We start from the raw sequence: 17636 nt of genomic DNA, 5'->3' as shown, positions 1-17636 counted from the left end.
AACGGAGCGTTTCTAGAATCGACCAGCTGACGAAACGGTGAGTTTCGAGAAAAAGGTCAAAAGCGTCTTTGTGTTTGAGTTTGACATACATAAAAGCGGAACGACGTCGTTAGATATGTTCCGCACTTCGCACGAGAACAAAGCCAGACTAGCCAGTGAGAGAGAGAGAGAGAGAAAAAGCAGTGCCTGGAGCTATCGCCGGCCGGAGATCTGAGAAAATACCAGAAGGGTCTCAGTTGAAATGGGTTCGGGCTTCGTGGTAGGCGTCTTTGGAGCCCTAATTCTCGCCCATGCCGCTTATTCAACCATCCAATGTAAGCACTTTGTATATATACATCGGCATACCCAAAAACATGAATCCATATGAAATTTATGAAATTTGAAGTTAGTTTTTTCTGGGTGTTGAATTTTTTATGCTTTGGTTTTGTTCTGATGGATTTGATTGTGGTTGCAGATAGGGGTCTGTCGAAGATTACGGAGGACGAGTTTTCAGGACCTCCATTGAATGTGTGTATTATTTATTGGCTCTTCTTTGATCCTTGAATTATGGTTTTGTGGTGTTTATATGAATCTGGGGGTTTATTGGGAGTGCAGGTGGTGGTTGAGTTGCTTCTAGGGTTAGTCTTCTGTATGTGGGCGGCGCTGACTGTGCCGGGGAAGTTTCTTTCCATACAGCCCCATTCCGAAGAGAATAGGTATTGCTATGCCTTTCTTTCTGTTTCTTAAATTTTTGTTTTATTTTGATTGGAGGTTTTTCTTTTCTGTAGCATTAAGGTTTTCCCTTATAAAACATATAGTCAAAAGTTGAAATGAAAAAGACCAGATTTAGATTCTGTTAAGTGACATGGGGGTCTGATGTACCCATATGCGAAACTACTTAAATGGTTATTTATGATACTGACATATAAGCTCACAACTGGATGCCTCTGAACTCAGTCGTCTTCTAAGGCTAATTCTAAAGCTAATGAGTTGTGCATCAAATGGGACTTCCTCCTTTTGTAAGAACAGGATGAGGGGTGAAGTCTTGCATTTAAAAATCACTAGGTGCAGTGTAACTGTTTGAGCTTTGACTTACAGACTATCAGCCTCTTGCCACTTAGACCACATTGCTTTCTACTCACCTTCTTGTAGATGCTTGCCTTCTATATTGTTTGAGCTTTGATCTTTAAACTATAACCAATTTTACTTTGTTGTTGTTGTTTCACATATCATAAGAAATAAGAAATTCACATGCTTAGTCAGATAACCATTGAGTTGCTCCATGGGGGTGGATTGGAATGATTTTTCCAATCAAATCACATTTCAATACTAAAGTGCCTTTGTGTAGGAGAAGCATTGTTAAATTTTTGTTTAAGAGTTGTAGCCGCACCCCCCCCCCCCCCCCCCCCCCCCCAAGAATGGGGTGGAGGTGAAGTCATGGATACAAAATCCGCTGGGTATGAGTGTAGTGCACCTATAAAAAGAAAATAGAAGCATTGTCAAGATTAATGATTATGTCCAGTGCATGCCTTTTTTCTTTACTACCTGTTCTAATGAGTGACCAAGTTACAAATGGTCTTCATTCCCTTATTGTCTTCTAAACTGTGGTAGATAGTTACAATGTTACAATGAAGGACTTTTCTTATGATATCCAAACTTTCTACCTTTAGAAGCAACTTTGTCTTGTTGAGGCACATGAAAGTATGTGCAAGGCAGCAAGTGATGCTATGTGATAAATGTCTATAACCCTTTAGAACAGAGGTTTAAAACTAATTCTTTCATTTAATGAGTTAGTTAATCTTCTTGTTCATTTATGCAGTAGATTTCCCTGTTGAAATACTCATTTATCTGAATTTGTTTAGCTGTTTCTTGATAAGACTGATGTCAACCCTCATGCCATTTCTTGCGTGTTTAAAGAGCAATTTTAGCACATTGTTGGTTGCAACTTGTGAAGATTGCACACCTAGATTCTTTTGGTGGCCTTAGTGATGCAATTAGCTATCCACATAGCTACTATAGAGCTTGTTGTACAAACGTCCCTAGCAATCGTAAGATTAACATTATGTGGGTTTTCTTTTCCCCCTTTTCATGACAGTTTCCAATTCATACCATTTAAAGTTGAAAATGAATCACGACTCTCCGAGAATTTGGAAGATTTGAATTGTTTTTTAGATTGTAGTGGCCTCTAGGTCTAGGGTATTCGGCTCTCTTGTATACTTTTCGTATACGAGGGTTTTGCCCTTTTCTTTCTATAAAATTATTATTATTATTCATAAAAATAAAATGTAAAAAATATGAAGCTTTTTGCATTTGACTCGGTTAATCATCTTGTAAGTACTAAACAGATCGACCAGCTTAGAGTGGGGAAAAAGTGCAAAACAGACCAGTTTATAATTTCCATGCTATTTTATGGTACTACTTATCCATTAATGTGATAAAAACCTAGATGTTCTAATGTTAAAATCTTTCATGACTCCGCAACATCTCTCTCTCTCTCTCTCTCTCTCTCTCTCTCTCTCTCTCTCTCTCTCTCTCTCTCTCTTTGCCCTAGTGGCGGCGCGTGAGAGCGCGTTGCGTAGGAGTTTGCCTTGATCCGCCTATCAAACACCTGGTTGTTGTTCGGGGATAGTGTGTTGAGCATCTGGTGTTTGTGGGACGCGTTAGTTGCTCGCATAGGGGCGTCAACCGGTGGGTCTCGTGTCTGTGTGGCTCCTTTCCGTCGAAAATGTGATCATTCTCTGGGTCGGCCGCTTGGGTTATGGGTGTTTTTTGAGATGGAGTTAAGTTTTATCGTGGAGTCGAAGACTTTTGTCTTCTCGGTTCTGGATGGGGCATCGACACTGAGGGTGGGGGAGAAGAGAAATAGCTTCTCCGGGGAAATTTTCATTAGTTCTTCGTGCTCTGAGTGGTTGGCTTCGACATTGGAGTGTCTTGTGGATTTTTCGGAAAATCAAGTTTTTATCAAATCTTTCAGGGAAGGATCGAGAGTCTTGATTGCTCGAAGAGGGTATAACCAAGCCGGCCGTTTCTTAGAGGCAGCTTCATTCGGGATGGGTGGCCGAAAGGGGTTTATTCTGATCCCTGAGGGACGTGGAAGGTGGGGTTGGATCAAATTCTTCGACGAGCTGAGGAAGGCCGTTGTTTCCTTCTCTGCTTCAGTGGGCTGGGGTCTGGGCTCTTGCATGAGTCGATGGAGAATAAGGGGAAGAAAGTAGAGGCGTGGCCGGGTTTGGTTCCTTTCACGAAGGGGCCCTCCTTTGTGGAGGTGTTGAAGGCAGACTCGGCCGCTGTCATGAAGAAGGCGCCTATCGTGGGGGGTCGTTTGTCCGGGAGAATGGTTACACCAATGGATCAGTGTGAGCTTGACCTTCTTCCAGCGGTGAGGGTGATAGATGCAGATCTGAGGTCGGCGTTGGACTGTTCAACCTTGGAGTGTTCTTCGTTTGATCTATTGGGTAAGGACCAGGATCACCATCTGATGGGTAAGACTTTTCTCCCACATGCGAGCTTGAAATTTGAAATTTCAAAGTTGTGCACGTGGAGTAAGCGGGTCATAGGTTTCAACTTGGCTTTGGGTCGGGCTGCTAAGAAGCTTCTGGGCCGACTTGCAAGGAATGGACTGAGACGAAAGGGTTTGTGTTTGGGTCGTTTCTTGCGAAAACCTATACCCTTCCGGTCGTCGAGTTTCTCGACGGAGACGACGCTGGTGGCTTCTTCTGGGCCGTGCGATCTCAATCTGTCGGAGTTTCCCGTTGGGGTTCCTTTGTGCGAAGACCGATCTGGGGGTGGGTCGTCTCTGGTTAAATCGGTTCCTCCGTTCGTCTTCCCTTCTCTGCCGATTGCGGAGTTGCCGTCGCCGGCGGCTTTGGCTGCTTCTCCGGCGTCGACTGGGCTTTTGTGTGGTGTAGATCTGTCTGTCTCTTCTGTTCCTTCTCTCTCAGGAGCCTTTGAGTTGGGGAAGAAGATTCGTTCTTCCCCCTCCCCCTTGCTACATAGTCGCCCGTTTCAGCGATATTCCAGGAGGGCTAAGGAGCTCAGGGCAAGGCATTCTGTGTTATGGAATGATGGGTTTCTTTCTGACTCTTTGGAAGCCTCGAAGCTGTCCGTAGAACCTGTTCTTTTTAAGGATACGGGTGCAGAGTTTCATGCGAAAAAGAAGACAGAATTTCTAGCGAAAAAGGGTCTTTTTAGGAAGGGATTTTTTAATTTTCCCCCAATTGTTTCTATACCCCCCGTTTTGCCGCGGGAGGTTAAGGACGTCGGGGTGGTTCGTCCTTTCTCTCCTCCAAGTGGCTGCATCTCTCCTTGTTCCATTGAGGGAAATGGATTCTCCCATTCTCGAAATTGGCCTGTCGGTTTTGACCACAACGGGGAGATTGTAGTTTGGGAGGAGGTGGAAGATGATTATTGGAATGGATTGCCCTTGGATTGGGCATTGGAAGGGGATTTTTGGGAGGAGGCCTTGGCAATTAGGGATGCCATGGAAGAAGATTTTTAGCGGGAGAAGATGATTGCGCATCAAAAGTCTAGAGGAAAAAAGGAGCTTCTAAATCTGCATAGGTCCATCAATTATGGTGATGCTAAAGGTCCCTCTAGGAGTAGGAAAGGCAAGGCACACATGATGTAGGTTTGTGTGTTTTGGTGGGTGGGAGGTGGGTTGTTTTGTTCTTAGTTGGGTGCTATTGTAATTTGTTTCAGGGTTTTTCTTCGTTTTCGGGGGTTCGGGTCGTATTGGTTCTTTTGGGTTTTTGCGGGTTAGCTTTGGTTGTTCCTGTGTATACTTTTTGTGTACTTAGGGGCGCCTTACGCTTTCTTTAATAGAGTCTTCTTACTTATAAAAAAAAAAAAATTAATGTGATAAAGGTGCATTTTTTTTTTTTGTATACATACTTTTTTTCTTTGTAAGTAAACATTATGCATACTTACCATACAATAATAAGTGATACCAATACAGCAAGGACCCTTGAACCTTGGATTGCTTGATTTAAGTCAGAATTGCTAATTTGGAAACATATATTTTTCAGAGACAGATATCCTAGAAGGTTCATGTCTAACTCTAGAATACCTTTCGCTATTTTCTCTATTACTTCTCAAGTTAATTGTTTTGTGCGTCCTTTTTGTTTCATTTGTCTTTTAATTTTCTCCAAAGTGAGATATCACTTGTTCTAGAAAACATCGAGAGCTAAGCCTTGCTGCATGTACTTGATGGGGCTAAGATAAATTCTTGACGCAAAAAAATATTCTGGCTGTCATTTTTAATGGTCAGCCTGTTAGTACATCATCTGCAAAGAAAGTTGTCTCAGTAGAATTTCTCAGTCGCTTTCCGTTGTTGCTTTGTATTAATTTCAGAGTCAGAACTCTTCAATGATTGCTGTAGGATTATTACTTGGATTATTGAAAGCCGGATTTGTGTATTTTTGGATGCAGGATTGTGTCTTTACCAGCCAATTTAGACTTCATGATTTTCAACCATCGAGGCAAAGTATTTCCTTTGGAAATGGATTTGAAGCTCAAACATTGAGTTCATTTCTATGAAGTAAAAAGGGTCTCCTTTGGGCTTTACTTGAAGAGAGAGTCATTTTCCTGTCTCGTTGAAGTGTAAAGAGAAAAACAGTGGCACTTGGCCTATAAGCATGCTGTTTTCCCCTTGCTTAGTCGTTTTAGATGATGTCATTGTATCATCTCTTTACTTTCGCAACTTATTACAAAAATACTTCTCTATTGTCTACCTTGGTCTGCTAATTTAAACTTTGGGATTTTTTTTTTATAATCCCAATGGGATTTTGTTTGTCTTTTTTGTAACCCATCAGTGTTTATAGCCTGTGGAAGTTGAATGAACAACAGTATTTTATGCACATCCAACCAAGATTTGGTAAAACAAAAGGAGAAAAAAAAAGTTGCTGCCCAATCAATTGAGCCCAATCAATTGAGATCTTAGTAATCACGGTAACCCCACATCAACAAAGTACTCGCCCGGATGCCTGCATTGTTGCTGGTGGCTTCTCCATGCATGAATTTGTAATGAGAAGTGTTACACTTACCAAAAATTTTTTATCAAAAGTTGATTTCTAAATAATGTGTCAATCAAATATGAGTTCTATTATTTTGAAAAATGTATCAATATTTTATGGGATGGTGACACATCATTTGAAAACCACTCTCAAAACCACTTTTAAGAATGAAAATTTGAAAGACACAGCATTTCTCATTTGTAATTGAGTCACGCACACAGACGCACACAAATCTACAAGGCAAAAGCAGACGAACCCCAATCATTGCTCCTTTTCCTCTTCTACACGCCTACACACCTAAAGGCCAACATCCAACAACCCAGTCATGAGTCCTTTTCTTCTTCATACTGCAGCCAACTCTCTATATTTAGCTTCGGATAACTTAGCAGAAACAAACTAAAGTGGCTAAACGTCACAGTTTTTGCATACTATATTCCAAGCAACAGCATTTAAGTACATCCCCTGTTCCCATAAATAACACAGTAAAAAGTAGAAGAAGAAAAACATAAGTGACTTTTAAATAGACAATATGACTATGGAGTTTAGATATAGAAAAATTATCGACTACTTGTAAATAGATATATAAAAAGATGAGACCAAATTTCTTTTAACATTAATACAAGCAAAAAAGAGAAAGAAAAGAAAATATAGAAGACAATTATGAAATTATTATCAGCTAGTTATTCTAATCCATTTTTCTTTAGAGGCTTCCAAGTAGGTAACCTTAAAGGATATGTCTTCACCCCCACGCCAGGGGTGGGGTTAAAAAAGAGGAGACTCATCAAGATGACAAGACAAAAAATAAGGGGGACATACCACAGGCACAAAATTCAGTGACGAGTGTTTCAAATCTCCCTGCTTTTTTCTATTTAAATCCAATGATATTAAAGCAATTTAGAAGTTCAAATACTTCAATCTGAAAAATCAAATTGAGGAAAAACAGCTCCCTTCTCAGGGCTAAGTATGCTATGAGACAATTTGAAGAAGGGTTTCCTCTAGCTTCGCGAAACCAGAGAACGGAATGCTGTCAGTAAAGCTAACAATATAAAATGTACCAAGAAAAGGCAGTTTCCCGTGCTTGCACTGGGCAAGGGATCGACCAAAAGTTCTCAGTTGCAGTACATATCTTGCCTATCCACCATATATCAAGTTATTAGATGCAGCAGAACAAGAATTCGGATTCAATCAAAAGGGTTTGCTGGACATAACCTGCTGTATCCTTTTCCTTCAAAATGTGATTACTGTCATTTTACCAATTAAATTTTGAGGAGGAACCCACAAACTCCTGTTCCTATCAAGTTTTCTTTGATTTAAGTTGCAAGAAAATGAGCTTCTCAAATATATTAGTCATCAACCATATAAAATTTTGAAGATATTCACAGGACATCATAAAATCCTATAGCAGGGAATAAACATTATACAGCAAAAAAGCAACAAAATAAATATAGGAATAGATTGCAATGGCATACAAAATGGAAAGAAAGACAAAAAATAATCACTGTATTCTAGACATATTATTAAGCAGTTTCACTTCAATTGACGATGTATGAAAAGAGCAAGAAGCAGGATATACCTTGGGGAAGTGCTCCTCTGCCTTGTCAGATTTCATGAAGTACATGGCATGGAACACCAATGAACAAGTTCAAATAAAAATAATTCAAGATATATAGTTTTAATCATAAGGCTGAAAAGCACAAACAGCGAAATTTTAACAGCTTTACTGACTAAAGGCACGTTGGTTTGTGCCAACTAATATGGCCCTTAAGGTGACCACATTTATGCCCAAGATGCGTTTTGGAACAACGAAAGTCCAACCATGCTCAAGAACACACATTTCAGCATCCCCAATTTCTCCTTTCAGAAAAACCGACCTGCAGGAGTCCCAGGAGTGGTGTATTGAGGAACTATGCCATGTTCATAGCAGTATTTCGATTCCATCTAGTAGATATTATTGCGGCGATTCACTTCGATATCTGCAAGTAATTCAGGGAGCTTTTCCATCCCATATTTTTCTTTCCCCATACCATTGGTTCTTTGCCCTCCTTGGTTAAATATAAACAAATGGGCCCCCATCTTTCCTGAATTGAATGTTACATTCCATCTCCCCAAATTCTATTCGGGTATTTGACTTTGCAATTGGCATGGTGCCATCCAATAGGGGCATCACATAGCTTATGAGAGCTGTAAACTGAATGAGACGGAGCGACACTATACCATTCAAGAGAAGACCTTTAGTACCTTACCCTACCCCCGAACCAGCAGCTTTCGAGCCAAGTAACTTGTCTCTTTCCTTTCTCGATTCTGCCTCCTTTGCTTTGTTCCAATAGAGTCTAAAACAAAGCATTCTTTGCTCGACCAGCGGGATAGGAAGGGAAGAGATTGCTTGCTTGTGCCAAGTAAGTGACTGAGATATTCCCAGATAGCAATGATCTCTATGTGAATCTCTTCCCGACCAGACCAGACCGAATCAGGCAACCACTTGGGATAGGAATGGCTTAGCCCACATGCATAATTTGATGAAAGCCCTCCAGTCTAGTCGCCTCCTTGAAGTGGCTTGTCAACCTTTGATCCCCAATCCACCTTCCTTCTTAGGCAAGCAAGCCAGGCTCCCCAGTTGGTATAGGATATCCATCTCCTTTACTCTGCCCGACGAGTATACCTCTCCCCGTGTTGACTCTTAGTGCAATCAATCAATACCCCCTCCCCAAGTCCCCCCACGTAAAACGCAACACAAATATCATTGGCCCCTAAAAAAAGTTATAAAAAAATTCCCCCTTCGTGGAGCATCTTCCCTGTTCAAGAGCAATTTGACCTTTGAGAATAACTATAAAAACACCTGCAGTTTTAATGATGTTAAACAACAAGGAGCACAATATTGCTTATCAGTATTTTTTTTTTTATAAGTAATAAATTTTATTAGAGTGCACGTGACAATCCATCTTGGCCAACTTTCTCTTCACTGTAATTGTACTGTCCTTGTCTAGCATGGAGTTGTGTAATTAATAATTCAATACCCCCAACTAAAAGAATTGTTTAAGTAAAAGAAAAGAATAAGTTTGACCATAAGGCTATCTGATCAATCAGTAAACTGATGCGGAAGTTTAGCATTTCTTTCTACATGCTTAACAAGTAACTACATACAAAGTTCCATACATTCAGCTTTATTTGGTCAATACCAAACTACTCATACGTTTTAATCAACCTCATGCATTAACTCATCAGATTGTTTGTTAATTTAGTTGCAAAATCCGTTTTTGTTCAAAGTAGTTTAGTCATGTACGGGTACTAGACCTTAATTTTTCTTTTAAATAGTAAAAAAATAAAAAATAAATAAACCTTACAAATATAACTTATTGGTAATAAAATAACAACTATGCTATATAACTTGCAATGACACTGAAATATTTTGTACAGTTCCATAAAATTGCATGAAACAAGAGAATGAAGATCATGATCCCAGGAGAAGAGACAATTCAGTTCCATATTTTAAAATCTTATCAAAAAAGGAGAAGAGAATTCAGTATATCATTTCACACAACAGAACTCAGTGTATACAAAAATCAGAGACTTCATTTTCAAAGAATCATAAGCAAATGTCGGGAGTAACAAGGAAACATACATGGACATGCCTCTAAAAATGTTAAGTGGACCATGAGGAACTCACAACTAGATTCTGTAAATATCCATATCAGAACAGAGTATGCCCTCCATTTTTGAGAACCCATAGCCCACTGCTAATGCCGACTCCTAAACTAACTAGTTTACAACTGACTGAGTTCCTGTGGGAATTCCGTAGTATGTCTAAGAATAAACTCAGCTCTCCTCTTCTTGTCATCCCTCTCGTCATCCCGTGCAACCCAAGATGCTGCTCTCCCAACACCCTTCTGAAGACTCAAATCCAATGATTCACCTAGAAACTTCTTGCCAGTTCTGAATTTTAACTGAACAGCAGGCCTCACATCAGGAAGAACCTTTTTCCCATCTTCTCCGTCATCAGAAAAACCACCTTTCACTGCTTCAATTGCAGGAGCAAATGCCTCTAGCACAGAGATATGGTTCCTCCCCACCATTTCATCCAGAGGCTTACTCGGTAAGACAACTGGAGAAACATCTTTCTGCCCTGGTTGCAGAGGCGTCCCAAGGAATGGGTTTTTGTCAACCCCGTCCAATTCCTTTACATCACTGGATGAGGCCAAAGCCGAAGTTCCCACCGAACCATCGGACAACAACCTTTGCTGTAAACTCAACAAAGACCTCTCTGCCTTTCTGCGTTGTCGTGCTTGCTCCATCTTATCTGCACGAGGATCTGTCGCCCTCTCATTCCACACGGGTGTATGAATATACGTATGCGGATCGGGCAAAGCTGGCAACCAAGCCGGTATGTGTTTACCAGGCGGCATCTCATCCATTTGTACAAAACTCGGAATCAGTTTCCGATTCTTAATCACTGGAAACTGTGGCACCGGCTGAGCAAATGGAATCTCCTCTGCTGAACCCACATACTCAATAATCCCCCTCACCATTCCTGAACCGGCAAGACAATTATTAACCTCCGAGGCACCCGGAAAGCCTTGTGAAGCTTCCAATTCCTCCAACCCTCTAACAATATCAAACACATTACACTCTGTCCTACCAGCTAAGTTAGCATAGAATCTCGCCGTCTTTCCTAAGTCACTGAGATATCGAATGGCAATATCAGTGAGAGCCTCCAAAGCAGAGTCTTTGAAGCTCTGAAACCCCACGCTCTCACATATCTGCGCCACCGCAACTTTCGACACCGCTCGCCCAAAGCCATCAGCTCCGAGTCTTCTCGACGCATCACGATCTTCTTGCTCATTCCCTCTCGTAACATTTACACCTCCATGGCTCATATTCAAACCCTCATATCATTTAGGGTTTTCTCGAACCCGCATTACTCACCCCATAAATCTTCACCAGCTATAATGCTCCCCAACATTCAGTAACATACAACACTCATCCACGAACAAAGCACCTATTTCCCGTTTGGCTGCCGAGAAAATGGAGAAATCAAATCAAAAAAACCTCGAAATTCAACTCAGCTTGGCCAAATTCTTTACCACCTTCAATTGAGTGGAAAAATCCTTTCTCTAGGACCTCAATTTCTTATATAAAATTTCCCCGAAACCAAACAGAAGCGAGAAAATAACTAAAAAAGAATTGCAACCAAGAAACCCTAACGGATTTGAAGCTGAGCTACTGAGCAAAGAAAATTACAAAGGAAGAAAAAAAAAAATGGTCGTAAAGAATAGTCCTTTGGAATCTTACCAGTAATTCCAAGACTTCGAAACGAATCGTGGCGTCAATCAACCAGATTCGGATCCAAAGAAAGAAAGAAAAAAGAACCAAGAGTAGCGAATAGCATAGAATACGAGAATGAGGACGCTAGGGTTTTGAACATTGACTGTTGAGGTTTAGAAACAGTGAAGGACGTTAGGGACATAGATGGAATTTAGGGAATTTTCAAAAAATAAATAGAATTTTGATAAACCCTGGTAAGACCCTAGGGATCCAAGGAAGATGATAAAGAGACCGCTGTGTTCGATGATCAAAACTGTGCGCTGCTTGGTGTTTATTTATAGAGCCTAGTCAATTGGTTTAACAAATTAGAGGCCGAGGCCTGCACGCCTACTCGCGCGTGTGCCATATGAGGTTGTACTCGCTAGGCTTTCGCTGTAGTGTTGGGCTTGGCGCTTGAGAATTGGGTGGGGCATGTGGTAGGAAAGCAAACCACGGAACGCCCGTTTTAAATGCGCATGTTAGTTTGGTTTAAGTTAGTTAGAGTTTGCGTTTTAAAAAAGTGGCAATTAAAAAGTATGGTTTGATCCTTAAAATCGAACATTAAGTTTGTACTGCGTTTTTAAATTGTAATTTTTTAAAAGAACGTAATTCTCAAAATATCTATTTTTTACGATTTTGTTTAAAATCGTATTTTTTGTCTATAAAATTACATTCTCAAATACACCCTTAGTATCCTGTCTTATTTACTATTCCTCAATTCGATTATACTATAAATTACATCTCTTTTTTAAATTATTAATAAATAAATCTCACTTTTCTTACTTTTATTAATAATGTTATTTGAACATAAATTTTTTATAAACCGGTTTGTAAGAAATTTCCTACAACCCACATATAAAAATGACACGTGTCCCTTAAGCATGTGAGAAGCACATGTTTTTTTTATTAATGCTATTAAAAAAGCTTGTAAGAAACACATGCTATTAAAATAATATGTACTTCTCACTTACCAAGTGACACATGTCAATCTTAGTTGTGAGTTGTAGGAAATTTCCTCCAAACCGATTTGTAAGAAATTTATATCCATGTTATTTTATAGACTACTATTTAATTATTATACAATTACAATGTTGTGACAATAAAAATTATATAACAGTCGTATAATAGTTTATTAAATAATGTTATTCTTCTTTTTAAAATAATGACTGATCCAAAAATTAATTGGAATTGTTACATCAAAACCTATTTTTTTTTTCAATTATTATAACCTTTATAAAAGCCTTTTTTTCAACAAATAAATAATACCAAAGAAAAAAAATCTTTCTTAACATGACATTTATCTAACATAAATAATATTCAACCAATAAAGAGACTATTTATTATGTTTTTTAATAACAATCTCATTTATATATAAATGAAAAATAACAAAACTTGTGATATGGTTAATAGGGGTGTATAAGTAAGACAGTTATTAATCGGAAATAATCAGTAATTGCTAACCGGAGAAACCAAAAAATCGAAAATAACTGTAACCGGATAACCGGGTACCCAGTTGCAATTACCGGTTATAACATTTTAAAATACCAGTTAATAACCGAGTAACCGATAATCAGTTTATATATACATATATATATTGAGAGTGGGAGCGTCTTTGAAGGCATAATGCCCATAGATTTAAACATTTATGGAACAACAGCATCAAATGCACAAGAGAGTAGCTGGAGAACTTCTTGTCCTGGGATGGAACCTTCTCCTTAGGGTGAAAAGACAATTCGTGGATTTCTTTTTCTTTTTTTGGCTATTGGCTAACATAAGTGATTAAATGCTTCTTTTGCACACCATCAGATCTTCCCCTTGTCATCTATTTCTTTTCTTAAGTTCTTCAATCACCACTTTGCATACTAATGTACACAAAGATCACAACACAGATATCCTTTTATGAAGATATCTTGTGTCAAATCCACTAATTAGATATGAATTCCCAAATTATTTATCACATAAGAATCACATAGAACAGTATATAGGATTTAGAGTGTTTGTTGATAATCTGCATACTTCAATTGTATTGCAGTCCTTTATATATATATATATATATATAATCGAAACATCTAGATAATCTTTAGATGTGATTTACACCAAAACAACTCCTATCTCTAGATGTGATTCAAAACAACTTCTATTTAATCTTATCAACCATATCTCTTAACATAGAGACCTAATATATTTACAACTCAACAACTTAACATTTATCTAAAATAAGAAGACACTTAGTCTAACTCAACTACTTTAGCTTTATCACTAGAAGATAAGTCTTGTGATCCAATACGCCCTCTCAAACTCGACGTGGGAAGCTGAACGTTGAGGTTGGATTTGAGTAGGATGAATCTGGCAGCAGCTAACGGTTTAGTGAGGATATCGGCCAACTGATCTTGGCCTGAAATAAATCGAACATCAAGAGTTTTTTTAACAATCGTGTCTCGGACAAAATGATAGTCAATCTTTATATGCTTTGTGCGAGCATGATGGAGAGGATTTGCAGTGAGATATGTGGCGCCAATATTGTCACAGTATGTAACGCCCCGCCTTTTACAAAAAGACGTAAGTGAAAATTTCAATTTTCAAGTGACATTACGACATCATCAGAGTTATAAATTGGTTGCGGAATATATTTTTTTAATGATAACACATCAAAGCTTCTAACAAAAATATTTCAAAATATATATAAAGAGTGTAATTAAATAATTACACATTAAAATAGTATTTGTATCATATATGGCACGGATAATTTTCAAACATTATAATCATAGCATCATTAATACATACCAACAAAAATATAAATATTGTTCACCGAATATAATAATAATAATTGACTAGACATAGTAGTCCACAAAAATGAAAGGCATCCTAGCCTCAGACACTACTACCAAGATCACTTAAAGGTCTGGACAATCCTGATACTCCTCTTCTTCATAACATGTATTAATATATAATATAGAGAGAAATAATAATACAAAAATACCTAGTTAGTCCACTGTTTTCAATAATAATATGAGTGCTGATTTATTTAAGTAAATGCATCATAATGCAATAATAAAAAGTGACGACAGTTTTATATGCACAGTTTTATTATAAAATAAATCATGAGCTTCTTGCATTCAATATTATAGAGATGTAAAACACATAAATTCAAGGAAACGTAATTCCATTTAGGAGATGTGACTCTTGTCTAACGTGTTATAGGAGACGTCACTCCCGTTTAGCGAGTTCTAAGGAGACGTCACTCCTCTAATAATTTATTATCTTTTTGGCACAGGCAGACGTCACTCCCTGATCCGTAGGCAGACGTTACTCCCTACTCTGTTCTTTATTAATATTTTTGGCTCAAGCAGACGTCACTCCCTGGTACGTTGGCAGGCGTCACTCCCAACTCTTTTATAATTAGATTCATTAATTAAATAACAAAATATGCAAATTTCACATGCGCAACCAATTAAATAAAGCAGAAATCATAACATTATGGAAATTCAGCATCACCCTCAATGAGTAAGAAATACTCACAGTTCTCTGCTATAAAGAGAGATCCACAGGAATAATGATTGCACAGTTATAAAATAATTCCAATTTTATATTCTATAAAATTGAGCATAATAACGACATTAATATTAATAATGCCTAATACTACTTTCAAGATATTATAACGGCATAACGGCGCTTTATAAATAAATATTTTTATCTTATTTCAAATCAATCTAACCACACATATATATTTTTAATATATAAATATATATCTATAGGTATACAATTCGGTATATATATATATTATTCTCATCATGCAATCAGTTATATGTATATATTTATTAGACATACTGGCACATGAATATAAAATAACCTTCAAGTTATATATATATATATATATATAAAAGGCCCACATACAATTACACACACACACACACACGTATGCCTCCTTTATATTTATCCATTTCTTTTACTTATTCCTTTCTTATCTTGTCTTTTGTCTTCTTTTCTTTACTTTCACACACATACACATAAAGAAGAAAACAGAGAGTTGAAGGAGAGACTTACGGTGAGAGAGTTTAAGGCTTGGGCTCCACTGTAACCACTGTAAGATATTATCTCCATATATGGCCTATATGCCACATAAAGAAGTATTTATTAATATTTAATAAATAAATAGTATATACGGTATTACGGTTAGGTAATTTAATTAATTAAATTACCGTAATGGAATCGTTTTAATTGATTTAAAATCAATTAATAATATTGTTTCCTTGATGGGAGGAACAATACGGTATTTACCATATTTGAGGGTCCCTGACCTAGCCTATAAATTAATAGCCTGTGTACACCATCAGTACGACAATACAGTCATAGGCATAGGTTAGAAGATCCCTCAAATAATCTTTTCTTGTTCTTCAGATGGATCGTGGAAAAGCTTAAGCAAATATGGCTAGAGGTAAGCTTAAATCCTGTCATATTTGTTTTCCGCTGCGCATGTTAGTTTAAGTAATTGTTTATATTATTTCCAACATCCACATGTAAAGCCAAGAGGAAGAGGAAGAGGAAGAGGAAGAGAGATTCTGCAACTTAAAAGAGAAGGTGCTGGGTTTTCTACTGCTGGTCTGCACCGAGGAAGAGAAGAGAAGAGATATTCTTTTCTCCGTTATGATGCTGATTTTCTGATTTAAAAGGAAGAAGATAGATTGCTACTGTGAGAGATTAGAGAAAGGAGAAGAGAAGAGAACTTGGGTGAGTTTTTGCAGGAATTACAGAGAAACAGAGACATTTGAGAGAAGGAAGAGATGTGCGATTGTAGGGGGTTTGCATCTCTTCTTATAGAAGCTTTGGATGGTTGGGATCAATCTCGGATTAAACCATCCATGGCTGAAGATGCTGCACGTATTCGGTGAAGAAGGCAGCACGTTGTTGATGAGCTGAGGGAGTGAGCTGGGCATGACGTGCGTGAAAGGGGGTCTGCACTTAGCTTGGACGGCTAGATTTCCACCTGGTAGCTCTTGATCAAAGGTTGGGGTAATGGCAAGTGGCCTATGAGCTAGTTCGTAGGTGGAAGAAAATCTGCAATTGATAAGATTCTCGTATCTCCAACGAACGAGTGATTAGGTTCTAACTAGTTGTCTTGATTCTCTTTGTAATTAAACCGGGCAGTAAACTGGGCAGTATCAGCGTGTATGGAGGCTAGGCTGGGTTCACATGGGCTGGGGTGGGTTTTTATATAAATAAAATGGGCCTATAAATATTAATGTCCAATTTTCGTCCAAATCAGGATATCATTTTTCATGAGTATTTTCACGTACTAAACGGAGTCCAAAATAATGAAATTTGGAGGATAGCTAGAGGACTTGGAGACAAGTGTTCTGGATTTTGAATCAACCAAAACGGGGTTCGTTTGACCCTGTTTTCGTTATTCCAAAGTTTAAGGTCCGTTTGAGTTTTTATCAATTTAAAACTATAAATGCTTCTAAATGAATATTTATTTTCATAAATATTCATATTTATTCTTTTACTTTATTATTAGGTCTTAAATCATATTTTAAGATATTTTATTCAATATCTTAAAATACGGGGTATTGCACAGTGCAAGACAGGTGGTCAAGGAGAAATAATACCAAGTTCACCAAGTATGGTTTAAATCCATACTAACTCGGCTGATGCATTTGCAATGGCTGTATATTTAGATTCGATACTCGAGCGAGATATCGTTGGTTGTTTCTTGGAGCTCCATGATAGAAGGTTTTTACCAAGTAGAACACAATAGCCGGAAGTTGATCTTCTATCATCAGGACAATTGGCCCAGTCCGAATCCAAGAAGGCTGTGAGCTGCTTGGAGGAGTTCCTGTGAATGCAGAAAGTATGGGTGATGGTGAACTTCAAATAGCATAAGATACGCTTCACAGCAGACCAATGAGTGTCATGAGGTTCTTGCATGAACTAAGAGACTTTATTAACTGCAAAGGCTATGTCAAGTTGGGTAAGCGATAAGTATTGAAAAGAACCCATAGTGCTTCGGTACAAAGTTGTGTCCGTCATGGTGGATCCTTCAAACCCACTAAGGATTGTAGAAGCTGCCATAGGAGTAGAAACAGGCTTCACAAGAACCATGTTAGTCTTTGTAAGAATATCATTTATATACCTTTGTTGAGATAAATTCAAACCATCCGAGTGCCATGTAGCTTCAACACCAAGGAAGAAATGGAGAGGCCCGAGATCTTTGAGTGCAAAAGAAGAGTAAAGATCACCAATGAGTTGAGAAATGGCTGCTGAATGAGAGCTAGTGATAATTATGTCGTCAACGTATATCAACACAAAAATAGTAACACCAGAGTATCTGTAAATGAACAATGAAGAATC

General features: G+C 38.2%; 2 protein-coding genes across 2 annotated transcripts; one reads left to right on the top strand and one right to left on the bottom strand.

Annotated features, from left to right (window-relative positions):
- Positions 1 to 106: 106 nt before the first annotated feature.
- On the top strand, positions 107 to 5749 carry LOC133872931 (membrane magnesium transporter-like). Its single transcript, XM_062310593.1, has 4 exons — positions 107 to 314; positions 455 to 507; positions 595 to 695; positions 5407 to 5749. The coding sequence occupies exons 1-4, from the start codon at positions 242 to 244 to the stop codon at positions 5498 to 5500; spliced, it is 321 nt and encodes a 106-aa protein (XP_062166577.1). The 5' UTR covers positions 107 to 241; the 3' UTR covers positions 5501 to 5749.
- Positions 5750 to 9484: 3735 nt separating this feature from the next.
- Positions 9485 to 11549, bottom strand: LOC133873986 (transcription initiation factor TFIID subunit 8). Its single transcript, XM_062311804.1, has one exon. The coding sequence runs from the start codon at positions 10859 to 10861 to the stop codon at positions 9752 to 9754; it is 1110 nt and encodes a 369-aa protein (XP_062167788.1). The 5' UTR covers positions 10862 to 11549; the 3' UTR covers positions 9485 to 9751.
- Between the last annotated feature and the right edge of the window lie 6087 nt (positions 11550 to 17636).

This window comes from Alnus glutinosa, chromosome 7, assembly GCF_958979055.1.
Source record: "Alnus glutinosa chromosome 7, dhAlnGlut1.1, whole genome shotgun sequence".
Lineage (NCBI taxonomy): Eukaryota > Viridiplantae > Streptophyta > Magnoliopsida > Fagales > Betulaceae > Alnus > Alnus glutinosa.
This window is presented reverse-complemented; position numbering and strand designations above follow the sequence as displayed.

Bases quoted from the DNA above. Each gene is read 5' to 3' on its own strand.
- LOC133873986 (XM_062311804.1), bottom strand. From the start codon at position 10,861: ATGAGCCATGGAGGTGTAAATGTTACGAGAGGGAATGAGCAAGAAGAT.
- LOC133872931 (XM_062310593.1), top strand. From the start codon at position 242: ATGGGTTCGGGCTTCGTGGTAGGCGTCTTTGGAGCCCTAATTCTCGCC. The intron at 315-454 runs GTAAGCACTTTG...TTGTGGTTGCAG, and splicing joins CGCTTATTCAACCATCCAAT to ATAGGGGTCTGTCGAAGATT. The intron at 696-5,406 runs GTATTGCTATGC...TTTTGGATGCAG, and splicing joins CCCCATTCCGAAGAGAATAG to GATTGTGTCTTTACCAGCCA.